Consider the following 17846-nt stretch of genomic DNA (forward strand, 5'->3'; position numbering starts at 1 on the left):
AAGAGCCACAATTTTGATTTTGCAACAGCTGTGAAATTGACTTAGCGTATTATACTATTAGTATTATCCACCTACTTAGTACTTAATTTTGAATTGAAAAGTAAAATACTACTGTTAAACCCAGAATATTCAAATATATCATATCATTCAAATATATTATTGTCATAATGCGTCATGAAATATAATTGAAAATAGTCGTCAAATTATCAATGACGAGCATAAAGATTAAATTATAACTAAACACTAAAAACACATGAATTAAAAATAAAATCGTATTAACCTTTATGAAGGTTCGATACTATAAAAATGGTTAACTTTTAAAATATTAACTCTTTCGATTTGATCAGCGAAAGCTAAGTTAATAATTTGCTTTCTTCAATAACTTAATTAAGTTAATAATTTGCTTTCTTCAATAACTTAATAAAAATAACTGATTTAAAAACATTTCCTTGCGGACTATTCGATCAGAATAGCAAAGCTATTGTCCTATTGTTTTATTAGAGTCTGTTTAATTTAATATAAATCAACTAAAAGTATTCAGTCTAAAGATTAGCGTTATCGTCCTTTTTAGCGGGGAACTCTGCTGCGTTAGAGTACGTGTGGTCAGCTTCCTGTTTGCTGGTGGAAGCGTTCGCGTACACATTAGTAGCAGTACTCGCTCCACCGCCTGATTTGGGAGCAGCTGCTGTGTTCATTCCTAACTTCTCTAGCCAGAAGCTCTTTACTCCGTCGTTTAGAAGCACGTAGAATACGAATACGAATATTCCCTGAAGTTAGTTGTCATAGTAACCGTGGTAGTTTCAGTGTTTTTAAAAAGCAAGTCAAGCTTAACTTAAATTAATAAAATAATGTCTAATTTATAATATTGAAAAAGTACTACAGACAGGGGATTTACCTGAGAAGCGTTGAATACGATGAAGAGATACTGGAGTGTTATCTGGAGACCGGGAGCGGGAATGTTCATGAAAACTCCTAACACCCACCCTGTACCCAGCAGCACCATCACTCCCACTGCTGCTTTCATCTGTCTCTGTAGGAGGGAGCGTTAATATCACCATGGTAATAGTTAATATTGTTATTTAGTTACTATAGTAACTACAGGGGGGAGCGTTAATATCACCATGGCAATAGTTAATATTGTTATTTAGTTACTATAGTAACTACAGGGGGGAGGGTTAGAATCACCATGACAATAGGAAATATTGTTATTTAGTAACTATAGTAACTACAGGGAGGGGGGTTAGAATCACCATAGCAATAGTTAATATTGTTATTTTAGTAACTATAGTAACTAAATAACCACTTATACTTTATCAATGTGAGCATGAGAACGTCTGATTTATAAAAAATCCTTAGAATGAGTGACTAACTAACCATTAATTGTTCTTTATCACTGAGATTGGCGTTCTTTGAGTTTCTGATGACTTTGAGGACGAGCCCGAAGAAGACGAGGTTCACTATTATTGCAAGGATGAGAGGGCCGAAGAAGAGCGCATAGAAGTTTATTGTTCCTGGCTTAAGGAAACACCTGAAATAGTAGTTCAGTTAGTTTATATGGAAATAGATTTAAAACTTTCATAGTTAGGTTGATCAAGAAGACAATTAATTTTGATGAAATTAACACTCAGATATGTAAGAAGCTTCAGTATAAGTAATGTAAGTTATGTAAGTTATGTAAGATACAAGTTATTTGAATTATTTAAGTTATTTAAGTTATTTAAGTTATTTAAGTTATTAAGTTAGTTAAGTTATTTAAGTTATTTAAGTTATTTAAGTTATTTAAGTTATTTAAGTTATTTAAGTTATGTAAGATACAAGTAAGTCTCTAAGATTACTCACATGGTCTCAGCCATGTACTGGTGATCAACTACCTCCACCCCTCCCACTGTGATCTTCTTGGTGAAAGCGAAGTAGCCGGCTAATGGAAACACTATTGGTACTCCTGAAGAGAGAGAACTGGTTAAGAATATCACATACTACTTTACTACTACAAATATGGGATTAAGATAATTAGATATATCCACTGGACATTCTCAGCCAAGCTCATAGAGGAAAACATAAAGCGAACTATTGTATTGATTCCACAAACTTACCGTAAGCAACGAGGTTGAATTTGAGCATGTAGTTAGAGATGTGAGATCCGAATACCTGTACCAGAGAGAGGTACATGAGGAATCCTTCAATCATAGTCCACATAAAGACGACTAGCCACATGTAGTGTTGTAGCATCGTGTACACTGCGCAACCTATACTCTTCTGAAAACAACACCTTTATAGCAACTTTACTACACCGTTACTACACCTTACTACACCTTACACGGCGCAACCTATACTCTTCTGAAAACAACACCTTTATAGCAACTTTACTACACCTTTACTACACCTTACACTGCGCAAACTATACTCTTCTGAAAACAACACCTTTATAGCAACTTTACTACACCTTTACTACACCTTACACTGTGCAACCTATACTCTTCTGAAAACAACACATTTTTAACACCTTTACAACACCTTACACTGCGCAACCTATACTCTTCTGAAAACAACACCTTTTTAACACCTTTACAACACCTTACACTGCGCAACCTATACTCTTCTGAAAACAACACCTTTTTAACACCTTTACTACACCTTACACTGCGCAACCTATACTCTTCTGAAAACAACACCTTTTTAACACCTTTACTACACCTACACTGCGCAACCTATACTCTTCTGAAAACAACACATTTTTAACACCTTTACTACACCTTACACTGCGCAACCTATAATTTTCTGAAAACAACACCTTTTTAACAACTTTACTACACCTTACACTGCGCAACCTATACTCTTCTGAAAACAACACCTTTTTAACACCTTTACTACACCTTACACTGCACAACCTATACTCTTCTGAAAACAACACCTTTTTAACACCTTTACTACACCTTTTTAAACCGGTATATATTTAGATTGAATAACTCTGCTTGAACGTTACAAAAACTAACAACACTCGCTGTATTTTCTATTAAAGTAATGTTAATTAATAGTAAGTAACTATAAGTTATTAAGAAAAGTAATGCTAGTTAATAGTAGTTACTATACTAGTTATTATTAGTTTACAGTAAGAATAAGTAGTTTACCAGTTGTATGAGACCAGTGTTATCTGCCTTGATGAAGATGTCCTGAAGGAGGAAGAGAAGAGAGGCTAATAACAGAGCTATAGAGAAGCAGATGTTAACTTTAGCTGAGCGGGTAGTCACTATCGCTGAAGCTGGGGAGGGAGTGTTAGTTACTATGACAACTGTTACTATAGTTACTTATCTTGCTCACGCTCTCTTAATGAGACCGAAAGTTGTTATGTCTCTATATAGCCAGGGAAGAGAGTATAATATGGAAGAATATGAAGGAGCATAAAACTACCTGGTAAAATGAGACCAATAGTTGCTATGAGGCCCAGGACGGACCCTCCTAGGAGAATCTGTGACATCAGAGACTGAACCTCTAAATATCCTGGGTCTATCTCTTCTGCAGCCTGAAATATAGCAGTATTAGTATTAGTAGTAACCTGAGATATAGCTTCTTGTAAATCATCAGTGTAATAGTGTAAGGGTCTCTCCAAAGTGATCAGAAGAATTATATTCTGAGTGAGCCATGTAACTATAGCAATTGTTATAGTTACTATAACAACTATATCAACTATAGCGATTGTGATAGTAACTATAATAACTATAGTAACTATAACAGTTGTCATAGTAACTATAGTAACTATAGTAACTATAATAACTATAGTAACTATAGGAGTTGTCATAGTAACTATAATAACTATAGTGACTATAGCAGTTGTCATAGTAACTATAATAACTATAGTAACTATAGTAACTATAATAACTATAGTAACTATAGCAGTTGTCATAGTAACTATAATAACTATAGTGACTATAGCAGTTGTCATAGTAACTATAATAACTATAGTAACTATAGTAACTATAGTAACTATAGTAACTATAGTAACTATAGTAACTATAGTAACTATAGTAACTATAGTAACTATAGTAACTATAGTAACTATAGTAACTATAGTAACTATAGTAACTATAGTAACTATAGTAACTATAGTAACTATAGTAACTATAGCAGTTGTCATAGTAACTATAGTAAGATTACTCACCATGAGTACAGCAAAGCTAGTGTTATGAGAACAGGAGCACACTACGCCGGCCTCCACAGCACTGCTATCGTATATAGTCTCACATCCATCTGTCTTCCACTCCGCCTGGGTTATTTATTGTTAATATTAGTAATAATATAAACGTTATTTGTACAGTTACACGAATTACCAGGTATGTTAACGGGTGATAAAATATTTGTCGACGAGTCCAACTCGGCGCGCGTCCTGGTAGGTTATAAACCTACTACCAGGTATGAGATGATTATAGTAAGATAACATTGTTGTTGTTTATTTACTGTTGCAGCCTTGTTATTGTTTACTTACCGTTTCAGCCTTGTTGTTGTTTACTTACCGTTTCAGTCTTGTTATTGTTTATTTACCGTTTCAGCCTTGTTGTTGTTTACTTACCGTTTCAGCCTTGTTATTGTTTACTTACCGTTTCAGCCTTGTTGTCGTACCAAGCACATATGTACTTTATTTGAACTCTCCTATTCCCCATCTTCTTCATATTGTTAGCTGTGTCTCCCTGAGTAAGTGATGGTTATCTATACTGGTAACCATGGTTACAGTTAATTATACTGTGTCTCCCTGGCGAGCATATTCTGTGTTAACAGAATAATATTATCACTCAAATGAACTTATTGATGAATAACGAGGCAGTTAACTATACTCCCAATCTGAAAGTTAGGCTTGATAACTAAACTCACAATCTGAAAGTTAGGCTTGATAACTAAACTCACAATCTGAAAGTTGGGCTTGATGTAGAGGTTGAGCACGAAGCCGGCCTCCTGCTCTCCTACGTCTATCTCAAGAACCACAGAGTTTACAAACTTCAAGCTCTCTGCAGCTTCAGCCCCCTCTGCAGGGTCGAACTCGTCTTTAAGATCGCTCCACAGGGTGTCCCTCACTTCACTGGTAGAGTTCCCGGCTGGTAGTGGGCCGGTACTTTTAGTGGGGAAGAAAGCGTCCCCGGAGATTAGAACCACTGACATTTCTTTTATCCCCGTCGCGGAACCGATCTGAGATAAGGTTAATTTCAGGGACTAATTGGTTACTTAGTGACTAATTGGTTACTTAGGGACTAATTGGTTACTTAGTGACTAATTGGTTACTTAGTGACTAATTGGTTACTTAGGGACTAATTGGTTACTTAGTGTCTAATTGGTTACTTAGGGACTAATTGGTTACTTAGTGACTAATAATTGGTTACTTAGTGACTAATAATTGGTTACTTAGTGACGTGAACTAGTTCACTGACTTCTAAATCCACCAACTTACTCACAACTACTTAGTAGACAGTACTTACCGCAATAGAGGGCTGTCTTGGTTTACCCCCCTCCTCGCCCCCACCACCAGGTTGTCCCAACTGAGTCAGATCCTTAGCGTCCGGTAGGAAGAAGGAAATATCTTTAGCTCCGTCCTCGTTCTGCACTTTCATTATCGCTACGTTAACTGACTTTATCAGCTTGTTAGATACTGCTGTCCGCTTAGCAATCTCTTTTATGTTAGCAACCATCCTGGGGTACAATTGTTACTCAAAATTACTGCACAAATAGTACTAAGAAAGTTGTAATTTGAAGAATTAAAAGTATTAAAAACGAAAAATCCCTTACTTTTTGGATATTTCTTGTTTTTGAGCAATGTCGTCGGTAACCAGATCTCCAGCTGCCATGGAACTTACTGCTGACACTATGTTTTCTGTTGCTGCCTCACTCACTGTCAGAATAGCACAATTTTATAATTATAACATTAATACAAGTTTTATTTGATACAAGTTTTATTTGATTATATCATATCTAAAACATTATGTCTCCACAAGGAAGTGAAAGTGAAAGTGAAAGTGAAAGTGAAAGTGAAAGTGAAAGTGAAAGTGAAAGACAAACTAACCCTCAGTAGCAGATTGTGCTATCTTCTCCAGAACGTCCGCAGCAGCTGCAATGTCCCCGATCCCAGCGGCTCCCTCGCTGGCAAAATCGTTCAGTTGACTGGAGGCGTCGTCTGTATTTTCAGCTGTTATTTCCTGAAGTTAATACATGTTAGGTGCCGTGTTAGCTGCCGTGTTAGGTGCCGTGTTAGCTGCCGTGTTAGGTGTTATATTAGGTGCCGTGTTAGGTGTTGTATTAGGTGCCGTGTTAGGTGTTATATTAGGTGCCGTGTTAGGTTTTATATTAGGTGCCGTGTTAGGTGCCGTGTTAGGTGTTATATTAGGTGCCGTGTTAGGTGCCGTGTTAGGTGCCGTGTTAGGTGCCGTGTTAGGTGTTATATTAGGTGCCGTGTTAGGTGCCGTGTTAGGTGTTATATTAGGTGCCGTGTTAGGTGTTATATTAGGTGCCGTGTTAGGTGCCGTGTTAGGTGCCGTGTTAGGTGCCGTGTTAGGTGCCGTGTTAGCTGTCGTGTTAGGTGTTAAATTAGCTGTCGTGTTAGGTGCCGTGTTAGCTGCCGTGTTAGGTGTTATATTAGGTGCCGTGTTAGGTGTTATATTAGGTGCCGTGTTAGGTGTTATATTAGGTGCCGTGTTAGGTGCCGTGTTAGGTGTTATATTAGGTGCCGTGTTAGGTGTTATATTAGGTGCCGTGTTAGGTGCCGTGTTAGCTGCCGTGTTAGGTGTTATATTAGGTGCCGTGTTAGGTGCCGTGTTAGGTGTTATATTAGGTGCCGTGTTAGGTGCCGTGTTAGGTGCCGTGTTAGGGGCCGTGTTAGGTGCCGTGTTAGGTGCCGTGTTATATTAGGTGCCGTGTTAGGTGTTATATTAGGTGTTATATTAGGTGCCGTGTTATGTGTTGTATTAGGTGCCGTGTTAGGTGCCGTGTTAGGTGCCGTGTTAGGTGTTATATTAGGTGCCGTGTTAGGTGTTATATTAGGTGCCGTGTTAGGTGTTATATTAGGTGCCGTGTTAGGTGCCGTGTTAGCTGCCGTGTTAGGTGTTATATTAGGTGCCGTGTTAGGTGTTATATTAGGTGCCGTGTTAGGTGTTATAGTAGGTGCCGTGTTAGGTGCCGTGTCAGAGGTAAGGGGAAGTTTCATTTGGAATCAAACAGAAAAGGAATTACTTTAATTTAAAGTAAAGAAGAAGTATATCACATTAAATACCTCAGTAAGTGCCTCAATCTTGGCAGTATTAGGTGTCTTGATGCAGTTGTAGGTGGGTTTTATAGCAGCATCCGTCTCAGATATCAGCTCACAGGAGAACTTAGCTTTAGGTTTCAGGTTCGTCGTAGGATCAGCTTCGTCGTAGAGACAATCCTTCTCCTCGCTCTTCCCTGCTCTCATAAAGCTAACGTCCTGGAACAATCCGTACACACTGTCCACATCCTGTTTCGTGCACGCTACTCCTTCATCAGCTGGGGTGGTTACTAGGTTACTAAGTGGTTACTAGGTGGTTACTAGGTTACTAACGCTACTCCTTCGTCGGCTGGGGTGGTTACTAGGTTACTAGCTGGTTACTAGGTTACTAACGCTACTCCTTAATAAGCTGGGGTGGGAGGTTAGTTAGTTGTTAAACTTAGTGATCCACCATATCTATCAGTATTGAAACATAGGAGGATGAGTGAGGAAGAGAAGTGAAAGGGAAAGTTCCTAAGATCAACGAGGACTTACCGACACACTTCTGCCATTGTAGCTCGTTGACCCCCGCCTCCTTCATCGTCCCCTCTTCTTCACACGGTAAACAAATTGTAGCTTTCTCATCAGAGTGATCCCCATTCGGACACAGCGTACACTCTGTCAAACCATCTGAAAGAGGGGCGTTTATTACTAGCTGGTTACTAGGTTACTAGCTGGTTATTAGGTTACTAACACAGCGTACACTCTGTCAAACCAGCTGAAAGAGGGGGCGTTTATTACAGGTGCTAGATTAAAGTAGAGCTACTAACTAATACTTAAAACTATCATAATAAGCAGGTTGCTACAGTGTAAGGTTATCATAGTGATCATGTTACTGTCCTAACGTGTAGTGGTTGTGAGGGCAGAATATGGTTACTAGGTTACTAGCCGGTTACTAGGTTACTAGGTGGTTACTAGGTGACTAACCTGTAGTAGAGACGTGGTTGTGAGGGCAGAATAAGGTTACTAGGTTACTAGGTGGTTACTAGGTTACTAGGTGGTTACTAGGTTACTTGCTGGTTACTAGGTTACTAGCTGGTTACTAGGTGACTAACCTGTAGTAGAGACGTGGTTGTGAGGGCAGGATTTGGTTACTAGGTTACTAGGTGGTTACTAGGTTACTAGGTGGTTACTAGGTGACTAACCTGTAGTAGAGACGTGGTTGTGAGGGCAGGATTTACAGAGCCCCTCGTCACTGTACTCCCCAGCTACACAGATTCTGCACGTGCTGGGTGTCTCCCACCCGTTCCCCTTCTCGCACAGCACACACTCGCTCTGCTTCTCCGTTAACGTGACTAACGGACTCTCACACGCCTTACAGACTCCGTCATCTTTATCTTGATCCTCATTATACTCTCCTACCGGACAAGTCTTGCAGGTTTTGGAGTCCACGTACACCGTCCCTAGCTCACAGAGCACACACTCATGCTGCTTCTCTGTCAAGGTTACCTTGGGACTAGCACATATTGAGCACGTGGCGGTCCCGTCCGCGGCGCTGTAAGACCCGGGCAGACAGTCTACACACTGTATACCCGTCTGGGAAGGGATTGTTTCTGTCTTTTGTCCCTGGTGAGTGGGGAAATTAGTGAACTAGCTGGTTACTAGGTTACTAGCTGGTTACTAGGTTACTAACGTGTAGTAGAGAATATGGTTACTAGATGAGTGGGGAACTAAGTGAACGTGCTCTTTTAAAATAAATATAATATCCTTACTAAATCATATAGTTTTAAATAAGATTCAACAAAAGCAGAACAATGCTAAGAAATGTAATGAGCACGAACCTTAGAACACATGATGCACTCACTCTGCCCTGTTTCGCCGTCAGTGTGGTACCCTCCTGCACACACTACACACCCCGCATCCCCGGACCCTCTATACATCCCCACTGCACACTCATCACAACCGTCTTTATCAGTGTTGGGGACTTCACCCTGAGTGGGGGTAGTATCAGTAATATAGAGTATATTATACAGCTGTTACTAGCTGGTTACTAGGTTACTAGCTGGTTACTAGGTTACTAGTAATAAAGAGTATATTATACAGCTGTGGGTTTCTCTTTTAGATTATACATATATATAGTAATATAATAATATATAGAATGGAAGTTTCATTAACCAAGCGCGGTCCTAACAGTTAATTTTTCGTTTTTGAAAACAAATAACCACAAACCACTGGACAGTCTTCACATGCTGCACTTCCGGCGTTTTCAGAGAATTGCACTCCTGCGCAGGGCTTGCACGTGGTATCACCTGCTCCTCTGTACTTTCCAGCAGGGCACGCTACGCACACTGTTCTAGCTGCGTTGGGTGCTGTACCCTGGGGTATATTGTGGTTACTAGGTTACTAGCTGGTTACTAGGTTACTAGCTGGTTACTAGGTTACTAGCTGGTTACTACGCACACTGTTCTAGCTGCGTTGGGTGCTGTACCCTGGGGTATATTTGTGAGAAATACTATATTATAGTGTATTATTATTGTGAGAAGAAACGAACAGGTGGTAAATATTATCCTAACACTAACAATATCATGGAACTGTAAAAATTAATCATAATTAAGATAATTACCATTGGAACTGTAATAATTAATTATAATTAAGATAATTACCTCTACACACTCATTGCAAGCTGCTAGACCGGTGGTAGCAGCTATCTTAGGAGCCGGACAATCTGCACAAGCGTTCAGAGAGCTGTCTCGGTACCTCCCAGCTTCACAATCCTCGCAATCAGTCCTGTCAGTATTAGGCACTTTTCCCTGGGGTAGTTCACGCGTTACAATTAGTGAAACACGCGTTACAATTAGTGAAACACGCGCTACAATTAGTGAAACACGCGTTACAATTAGTGAAACACGCGAGCTGAAGACGAACACGCAAAACTTATTTATTCAATTCGCTGTTTTCCTTTAAAAAGTATAATAGTCGCTAATCTGTAAAACTGAACATGTGTAACGATAGCTAAAGGGTAGAAGGGATAGTACTAGGTATGTAACCATAACAACTATAAAGGTTTGTAACCATAGCAACTAGGTGATATTAACTCACGACTTCACACGTTTCACAATCACTCTGGTCGGAGTTAGCGTAGGACAGGAGACCTTCTTCGACACAAACAGTGCACACGGTCAGTCCTTCCTGCTTCGTAACCTTTCCATCTGCACATAATGTGCACTCTTTTAGACCAACCTCGTAGGTTCCCTGTTTTAAGAGTGGTTATATATTTCACTTTCACTTTCACTTTCACTAACTGACGTGAATAATCTACAGGATTAATTTTCACTATTTAGAATAGCACTGATTTCCACTATTTCGGATACATCTGATTTCCACTATATAGACTATATGATAGCACTGATTTCAAGGCATTTAATTACGATGTTGTAATATTATATGTTATATGCAGTATTGTGATAGTGTTACTCCTCACATATCAACATGGAAACTAACCTTGGGACAGATGGTACAGATAGCGAGTCCATCTGACTCTGTCACGTGACCAGATGTACAGTCCTTACACTTCCCATCGTAACCATCCTCTCTGTACTGTCCTGAATTGATATTTACTTACTTTACTACTATTACTGCTTCTACTTCTGCTGTTACCATCCTCTCTGTACTGTCCTGAATTGATATTTACTTACTTTACTACTATTACTGCTTCTACTTCTGCTGTTACTAGTACTAGTTACTACTGTTACTAGTACTGTTACTACTACAAACTACTATGTACTAGTTACTACTACAAACTACTATCTACTAGTTACTTCTACAAACTACTATCTACTGTTACTTCTACAAACTACTATCTACTAGTTACTACTGTTACTAGTACTGTTACTACTACAAACTACTACTTGACCTAGTAGACAGTGAGATACTGCTACATAAGCTGGAGCACTATGGTGTAAGAGGCCTTAGCTTATCCTGGTTTGAGTCTTATCTAACTAACCGGAAACAGTATGTTCACGTCAACGGTTGCAGTTCAGAAAAAATGGGATTGGAACATGGAGTTCCTCAAGGGTCCATTCTTGGTCCTATATTGTTCATTATTTACATAAACGACCTTGCAAATGTAAGCGATATAGCCCATTATATTTTCTTCGCTGATGATGCAAACATCATCGTTTCTGCCGACACGTACACTGAACTGAACATGCGTGCAAACAGAGTTTTAAATACTGTACAGACATGGGTTAAAAACAACGGTCTTAAACTTAATGTAGGAAAAACTAAATACATGATATTCACTAACAGATTACCAGAGGATATAAATATTAGTATAGAAGGACAGCGACTAGTGAAAAGTGAACATGAACGATTTTTAGGTGTCATTATTGACTCAAAACTTAGCTGGAGCCAGCACATTAAACAGTTAAAAACTAAAATATCCAGAAATGCAGGCGTAATGATGAAACTTAAAAGTTCCATTCCGAATAAAGCTCAAAAAATGCTATACAATAGTTTAATTCAATCTCACCTGTATTACTGCGCTACTGTTTGGGGTACTAAATCTTTAAATTCCATTCAGTCTTTATTCTCTGCTCAAAAGAAAGCTATTCGCGCCACTGATTCAGAATATCATAACTATTTTTACGACAAAGAAAAACGTAAACTACCATCTCACACAAAATCCATCTTCAACAAAATAGGAATTTTAGCTCTTCCTAATCTCATTGCTAAAAGCTGTCTAACTTTGATGCACAAGGTTTATATGGGAGTAGCACCATCGAGTATCTGTAGTATATTTGAAAAATCACCGCTTAGACAAACGGAAAGGAGAAATCCAAAGTATTTTGAAATTAAGTTCAACAGATTACGGATCACCGATTATAGCATCTCTAACGTAGGACCGCGATTATATAACAACACGATAAACGAAATAAATAAAATCCTTCCCTTCAACGTACCTAAGTTACAAGATAAGTTTATTAATTCATACAAGGACAACATTGTACGTTACTTACAGGACAAACAAAAACTTGACCTAGAAAACCTTTCGTGGACGGACAAGAACTTTGTCCTTTACAACTTCTAAACAAAATATTAGCAAAATATAACAGCTGTAAGAATCCTAAACGTTAGTGCAGTCAAATAAATGAACTGCGATAATGCATTTGACAGTCAGTCACTGCAATTTATTCTGCAACTTATTTTTCAATTTTCACTGCCACACTTAGGCTTATCTTGCCTACACATTTTTAAAAAACGAAATTCCTTGCGCACCGCGTACTAAAATTACTTGGATTTCTACCGCTTTGATAAATGACTACAAGAAGATGGGGAGTTAATATTGTTGATTTATATAATATAGATTATTTATTCTTTAGTGTAGATTAACTTTATTTTTATATATTTTACCAAGTGTGAAGGATCAACCATACGTTATTGATATTTTTGAAATATTTAACGATAAATTGATATAATAATAAATGATTGTAATATTTTTATTGAGGCACATGCCACCCCATCGCGGGTTTACTACTACTACTACTACTACTACTACTGTACTAGTTACTACTGTTACTTTGCTGGATATTATGTCTAGGTGCACACATTTATTGAATGTTAGAAAGTTGTTTTAATCAACAGATACTACCCACTAGCTATCAACTATGTAACCTTGGTAACCAACTATTAAGCAACACATGTAACCTTGGTTACCAACTACTGAGGAACACATGTAACCTTGGTAACCAACTACTGAGCAACACATGTAACCTTGGTAACCAACTATTAAGCAACACATGTAACCTTGGTCACCAACTACTGAGGAACACATGTAACCTTGGTAACCAACTATTAAGCAACACATGTAACCTTGGTAACCAACTATTAAGCAACACATGTAACCTTGGTTACTAACTATTAAGCAACACATGTAACCTTGGTTACCAACTACTGAGCAACACATGTAACCTTGGTAACCAACTACTGAGCAACACATGTAACCTTGGTAACCAACTATTAAGCAACACATGTAACCTTGGTTACCAACTACTGAGCAACACATGTAACCTTGGTAACCAACTATTAAGCAACACGTGTAACCTTGGTCACCAACTATTGAGCAACACATGTAACCTTGGTCACCAACTATTAAGCAACACATGTAACCTTGGTAACCAACTATTAAGCAACACTTACCAGCCACACACGGCTCGCAGGTAAACACGGACATTTTAATCTTGCTATCAAAGAACTCTTTATCTACATCAATCGTCTTTTCAGCACCCTGGAAATAATTTGCTTTTAAAACAGCGAAATATTGGTATGCTGGTATCAGCAATTGTGGAAATAAATCAGGATTAACGTTAATCATACTGTAATCAGCTCTAACACATAAGAACAGTACACTATCGTGTTACCATGGTTACTAAACAGTACACTATCGTGTTACCATGGTTACTAAACAGTACACTATCGTGTTACCATGGTTACTAAACAGTACACTATCGTGTTACCATGGTTACTAAACAGTACACTAACATGCTATTATAGTTACTAAACAGTACACTATCGTGTTACCATGGTTACTAAACAGTACACTATCGTGTTACCATGGTTACTAAACAGTACACTAACATGCTATTATAGTTACTAAACAGTACACTATCGTGTTACCATGGTTACTAAACAGTACACTAACATGCTACTATGGTAACTAACCGCTGGGCACAGAACACAGGATGTCAAATCTGTTTTTGCAGAAATCTTCTCACTTAATCCCACCTTCGTATTTGGTCCTAATTCCTCACTACAGAGCAGGGCTTCTGTAGCCCCTGTTCCGTCGTTGTAGCGGAGGTAATAGTCACTGGTTGGTGCTGAAAAGAGGAGTTTCTGTTTCTCATTCTATTGATACTAAATAATTAGCATTATCACCTTTATTTCATGCTCACAAAGTCATTATCTTTCTGATAAGAACCAATTTCTCTTTTTTCAGCATGTTTCAAATAATTGAACCTAACTATACACTATACACTATACTGAGTACATACACTATACATTATACACTATACACTATACTGAGTATACATTATACAAGTGATTATTTCCATTCTCACCTACGTACACGTCCAGTTCCGCCAGAAGAAAGGACTTGGAGAATTCTATTCTTTTCACATTTTCAACCGGACTGGACGGTTTGAAAACATAAGTCTGACTCCTGACACTAGTTCCCGTATTGTCCTGGTCCGTAAGAGCAGGGCTGACCGAGTCAGAGTCACCTATAAGGGTTACTGTAGCGCCCTTCACTTTTAACACGCACGTACTATCCTCGTACCTGAACAGAAGTAATTACTTAATGTCTCGTGTCGTAGTACCTACTTTTTGAGACTAATAAAATTTAACTAACTAAGTGAGATTAACTTAGTGAGAATAACTAAATTTAACTAACTAAATTTAACTAACTAAGATCAGCTAACTAAGTGTAACTAACCCGGAGAGTGTAGCTGCACATGCTCCTTTTTCCGCCGTCTCATCAGTATCAGAACCACTTGCTTTTGAGGAGTACTCGTCAAAGTTGATGTTCTTGATCACCACGTCATGCACTTCAACTCCAGTTCCCCAGGTGAAGGGAGCTGTTATACTGTCTCGATAGGTAGATATCACACCGTCTGTTAGTGTCATCTTTTCAAACCGGGAGGGACGGCAGAACTTCTGTCCGAGGAGGTCCTGGTAGGTACCTGGGGAGGGGTAATCAGACTGTTGTTAAGTGAAATAATATTATTAAATAGAATATATTATTTTTAGTAAAGTGAAGTACCCTACGAGACATATTTAAAATGTACGAAAGTCGGTGGTTTTGCGAAGAAAGAAAAAGAAAACGTCTGAACCAGAAGATCAAGAAGAAATTGACTTGTAATTTTTCAAATTTCATATTTTATTTTATTGATTTTCTCAAATATTGGGTTTTATTTTTGTAACATACAGACAACATGCAATATTCCGTACCTGTTGCTATGGTTACATACCTGTTGCTATGGTTACGTACCTGTTGCTATGGTTACATACCTGTTGCTATGGTTACATACCTGTTGCTATGGTTACGTACCTGTTGCTATGGTTACGTACCTGTTGCTATGGTTACATACCTGTTGCTATGGTTACATACCTGTTGCTATGGTTACGTACCTGTTGCTATGGTTACGTACCTGTTGCTATGGTTACGTACCTGTTGCTATGGTTACATACCTGTTGCTATGGTTACATACCTGTTGCTATGGTTACGTACCTGTTGCTATGGTTACATACCTGTTGCTATGGTTACATACCTGTTGCTATGGTTACATACCTGTTGCTATGGTTACGTACCTGTTGCTATGGTTACGTACCTGTTGCTATGGTTACATACCTGTTTCACAAGGTTTGCAGGTGGTGCTAGTGTCCAAGGTGTACGTTCCGGAGACACTGTACTCGCCAGGCGGACACGGAAACTCAGCTGAAAATAAAAACAAGGTTATAAAAACAATATACTATATACTATATTTAGTTATTTAGTAGTTTAAAAGGTGCCCGGGAATATTAAAGTAAGTAAGATAATAACTTGTAGTAATATAAAAGTAAGTAAGATAATAACTTGTAGGAATATAAAAGTAAGTAAGATAATAACTTGTAGTAATGTAAAAGTAAGTAAGATAATAACTTGTAGTAATATAAAAGTAAGTAATATAATAACTAATAAGCTAACTTACTCCACAAATGGCCAGCCACTATAACTTCCGCCAGATCCTTGTAGGAGGTCGTAGTAAGAACGACTGAAGTGGCTGCCGTTCTCAGATCACAAGTAAAAGTGAAGGAGTCTGTGCCGCTACTAGTTGTTGTGTCAGCGGAGCAGGGTTGCCCATCAGAGTTCCTGCTGCCGGGGGCTTCTTCGAGCAGCTTTATCTCGGCCTGAAATGAATTAGTTGCTATCGTTACTGAGTTGTGTGGATGTGTAGGTTAGAATTATTGGAAGACAGATTAACGAAATTAACTATTTCAAAATTGTCAACTAAAAACTACGCAAAAATTATTTGCTATTTTACACGTAGTAACCATAGCAACAGGTAGTAGTTGTAGTAGTTACTATTTTACAAAGCCTCACCTCCCAGCCCGCGACATCACTCGTCTCAGTTGGTCCGTACAAGATAATCTTGTAGACTCCGTATGGTGAGTCAGGCTCTGGCAGAGCTATCCTTAGTTCACAAGAGGCTCCAACAGTGCAGACTGCAGTGTCTAACTTCGTCTCCAGGTTCAGGTCAGTCAGCTCCGTGATCAATGGGCTGCCCCCTACCTTGAAGACCATAGTGTCGTCGAGCTTGGCTAGGTTGTCGTAACCATCCAACACTGTGCACAGAGGGAGTTTTGTAGAGTTAACATTTCAAGAACACGTTTTTTTATTGAAATACAGTTTATAAGTTATAAATTAGTTACAGCAATAAGAAGAGAAATGTCACTTACTTTTTTAAAGTAGCCACCAATTTGTCAACTTTTAAATTTCAGGGAAAGATTAGGGAGAGTATTGGGGGGAGGGGGGGGAGGGCGGGGAGGGTGTTGGGGTTTATTCAAAGGATACAAGTCTTTTACAGTCGTCTTGTGATTTGAACCAAATATGTGAGCTTCATCTTCCATCCATTAGTATTTAGTACTGAACTAGGAAATATAAAATTGCTAAAATGAATCTAAATTCAAACAAAAACATCCAATCAGAGTAAAAGGCAATAACGGTCCGAATATTTGGATAGTCAGTACCGAAAAGATGGCACCAAAACGCCATGAGTCCCTAACCGCTGCTGCAAACTGAACTGTGAGCAACTTGTCCGATTCTGTCTGTTATATAGACTCCTGGGATGGTCTGCAGACCACCTTTACTGAGACCCCTGTGCTCCGCCTGACCTGTGGATGTGCGGACCCCTGTGGATGAGGCGCACACCTTATCGCGTGAGTGTGTGGAGGATGCGGAGGGGTGTGTGAGTGAGGCGGGAGTAGCAGGAGCTCTCCCAGGAAGAGGTTAACTCTGAACGGGGTAATGGAGGCTGCTACTATTGTAATGGAGGTCAGGAGGCGCCGTTTTCAGCTCTCTAACTGCTCCTTGTCCTGCCAGAACTGTTACTAACCTGAGTGTTTCTGACGCTTAGCTCAGGTAAAAGGACTGTCTAGGAGGAAGCATTGTCCAGGGGCTTTGTACTGCAGGGTTATTTTGGAGATCTTGGTTAACTCATAGAACGCTCTGTATTTAAATGAGCACTGCGCGTGTAACCATAGCAACTATTAAGCACTGGATTGAGCCCCGTTGTAAAAAGACAATAGCTCTCCGCAGAACCCTGGATCAGGTGAGATAGAGAGAAGGGAGAGGAGGAGGAGAGAGGAGAGAGAGAGGAGAGAGGAGGGTTCCTTAGTCTGCTGGTTTTAGCCCTGCTCGTTACAACTAATGTCCATAACAAAGTAGCTCGTTCCCAAGTGCACGTGTGGCTTTAAAGAAGAGCTACCCCGAGCACCCAGGGCCATGTGCAATGTGCATATGCATAGAGTAGCTTGCTAGCTTCCCTTCCAGCTAAATCAGATCATTTACAATTTACATATTAATAAGCTGCTAGCTTCCTTGTATGCGGTACTA

The 17846-nt window shown here is 39.0% G+C and overlaps 1 protein-coding gene across 1 annotated transcript; it reads right to left on the reverse strand.

Moving 5' to 3' along the window:
* Positions 1-114: 114 nt before the first annotated feature.
* LOC134825280 (uncharacterized) lies at positions 115-16884 on the reverse strand. The gene is made up of 29 exons (XM_063837437.1): positions 16691-16884; positions 16335-16576; positions 15943-16141; positions 15603-15689; positions 14688-14934; positions 14314-14531; positions 13919-14073; positions 13397-13484; positions 10700-10800; positions 10298-10450; positions 9862-10008; positions 9428-9574; positions 9040-9189; positions 8404-8824; positions 7754-7888; positions 7247-7497; positions 6044-6176; positions 5770-5872; positions 5463-5673; positions 4897-5175; positions 4593-4682; positions 4157-4261; positions 3409-3520; positions 3129-3259; positions 2094-2256; positions 1840-1942; positions 1375-1528; positions 896-1030; positions 115-767 (listed from the first exon to the last, which is right to left on the reverse strand). Coding segments are annotated over exons 1-29 (4686 nt in total). The 5' UTR covers positions 16692-16884; the 3' UTR covers positions 115-542.
* Positions 16885-17846: the final 962 nt, after the last annotated feature.

The sequence above is a fragment of the Bolinopsis microptera genome, chromosome 13, assembly GCF_026151205.1.
Source record: "Bolinopsis microptera isolate Bmic1 chromosome 13, MBARI_Bmic_1.0, whole genome shotgun sequence".
NCBI classification, from domain to species: Eukaryota; Metazoa; Ctenophora; class Tentaculata; order Lobata; family Bolinopsidae; genus Bolinopsis; species Bolinopsis microptera.

Coding starts and splice junctions, on each gene's coding strand:
- LOC134825280 (XM_063837437.1), bottom strand. Junction 10,801..13,396: donor CTGCGAGCCGTGTGTGGCTG/GTAAGTGTTGCT, acceptor ATATCAATTCAG/GACAGTACAGAGAGGATGGT. Junction 7,498..7,753: donor ACAATGGCAGAAGTGTGTCG/GTAAGTCCTCGT, acceptor TAACCACCCCAG/CTGATGAAGGAGTAGCGTGC.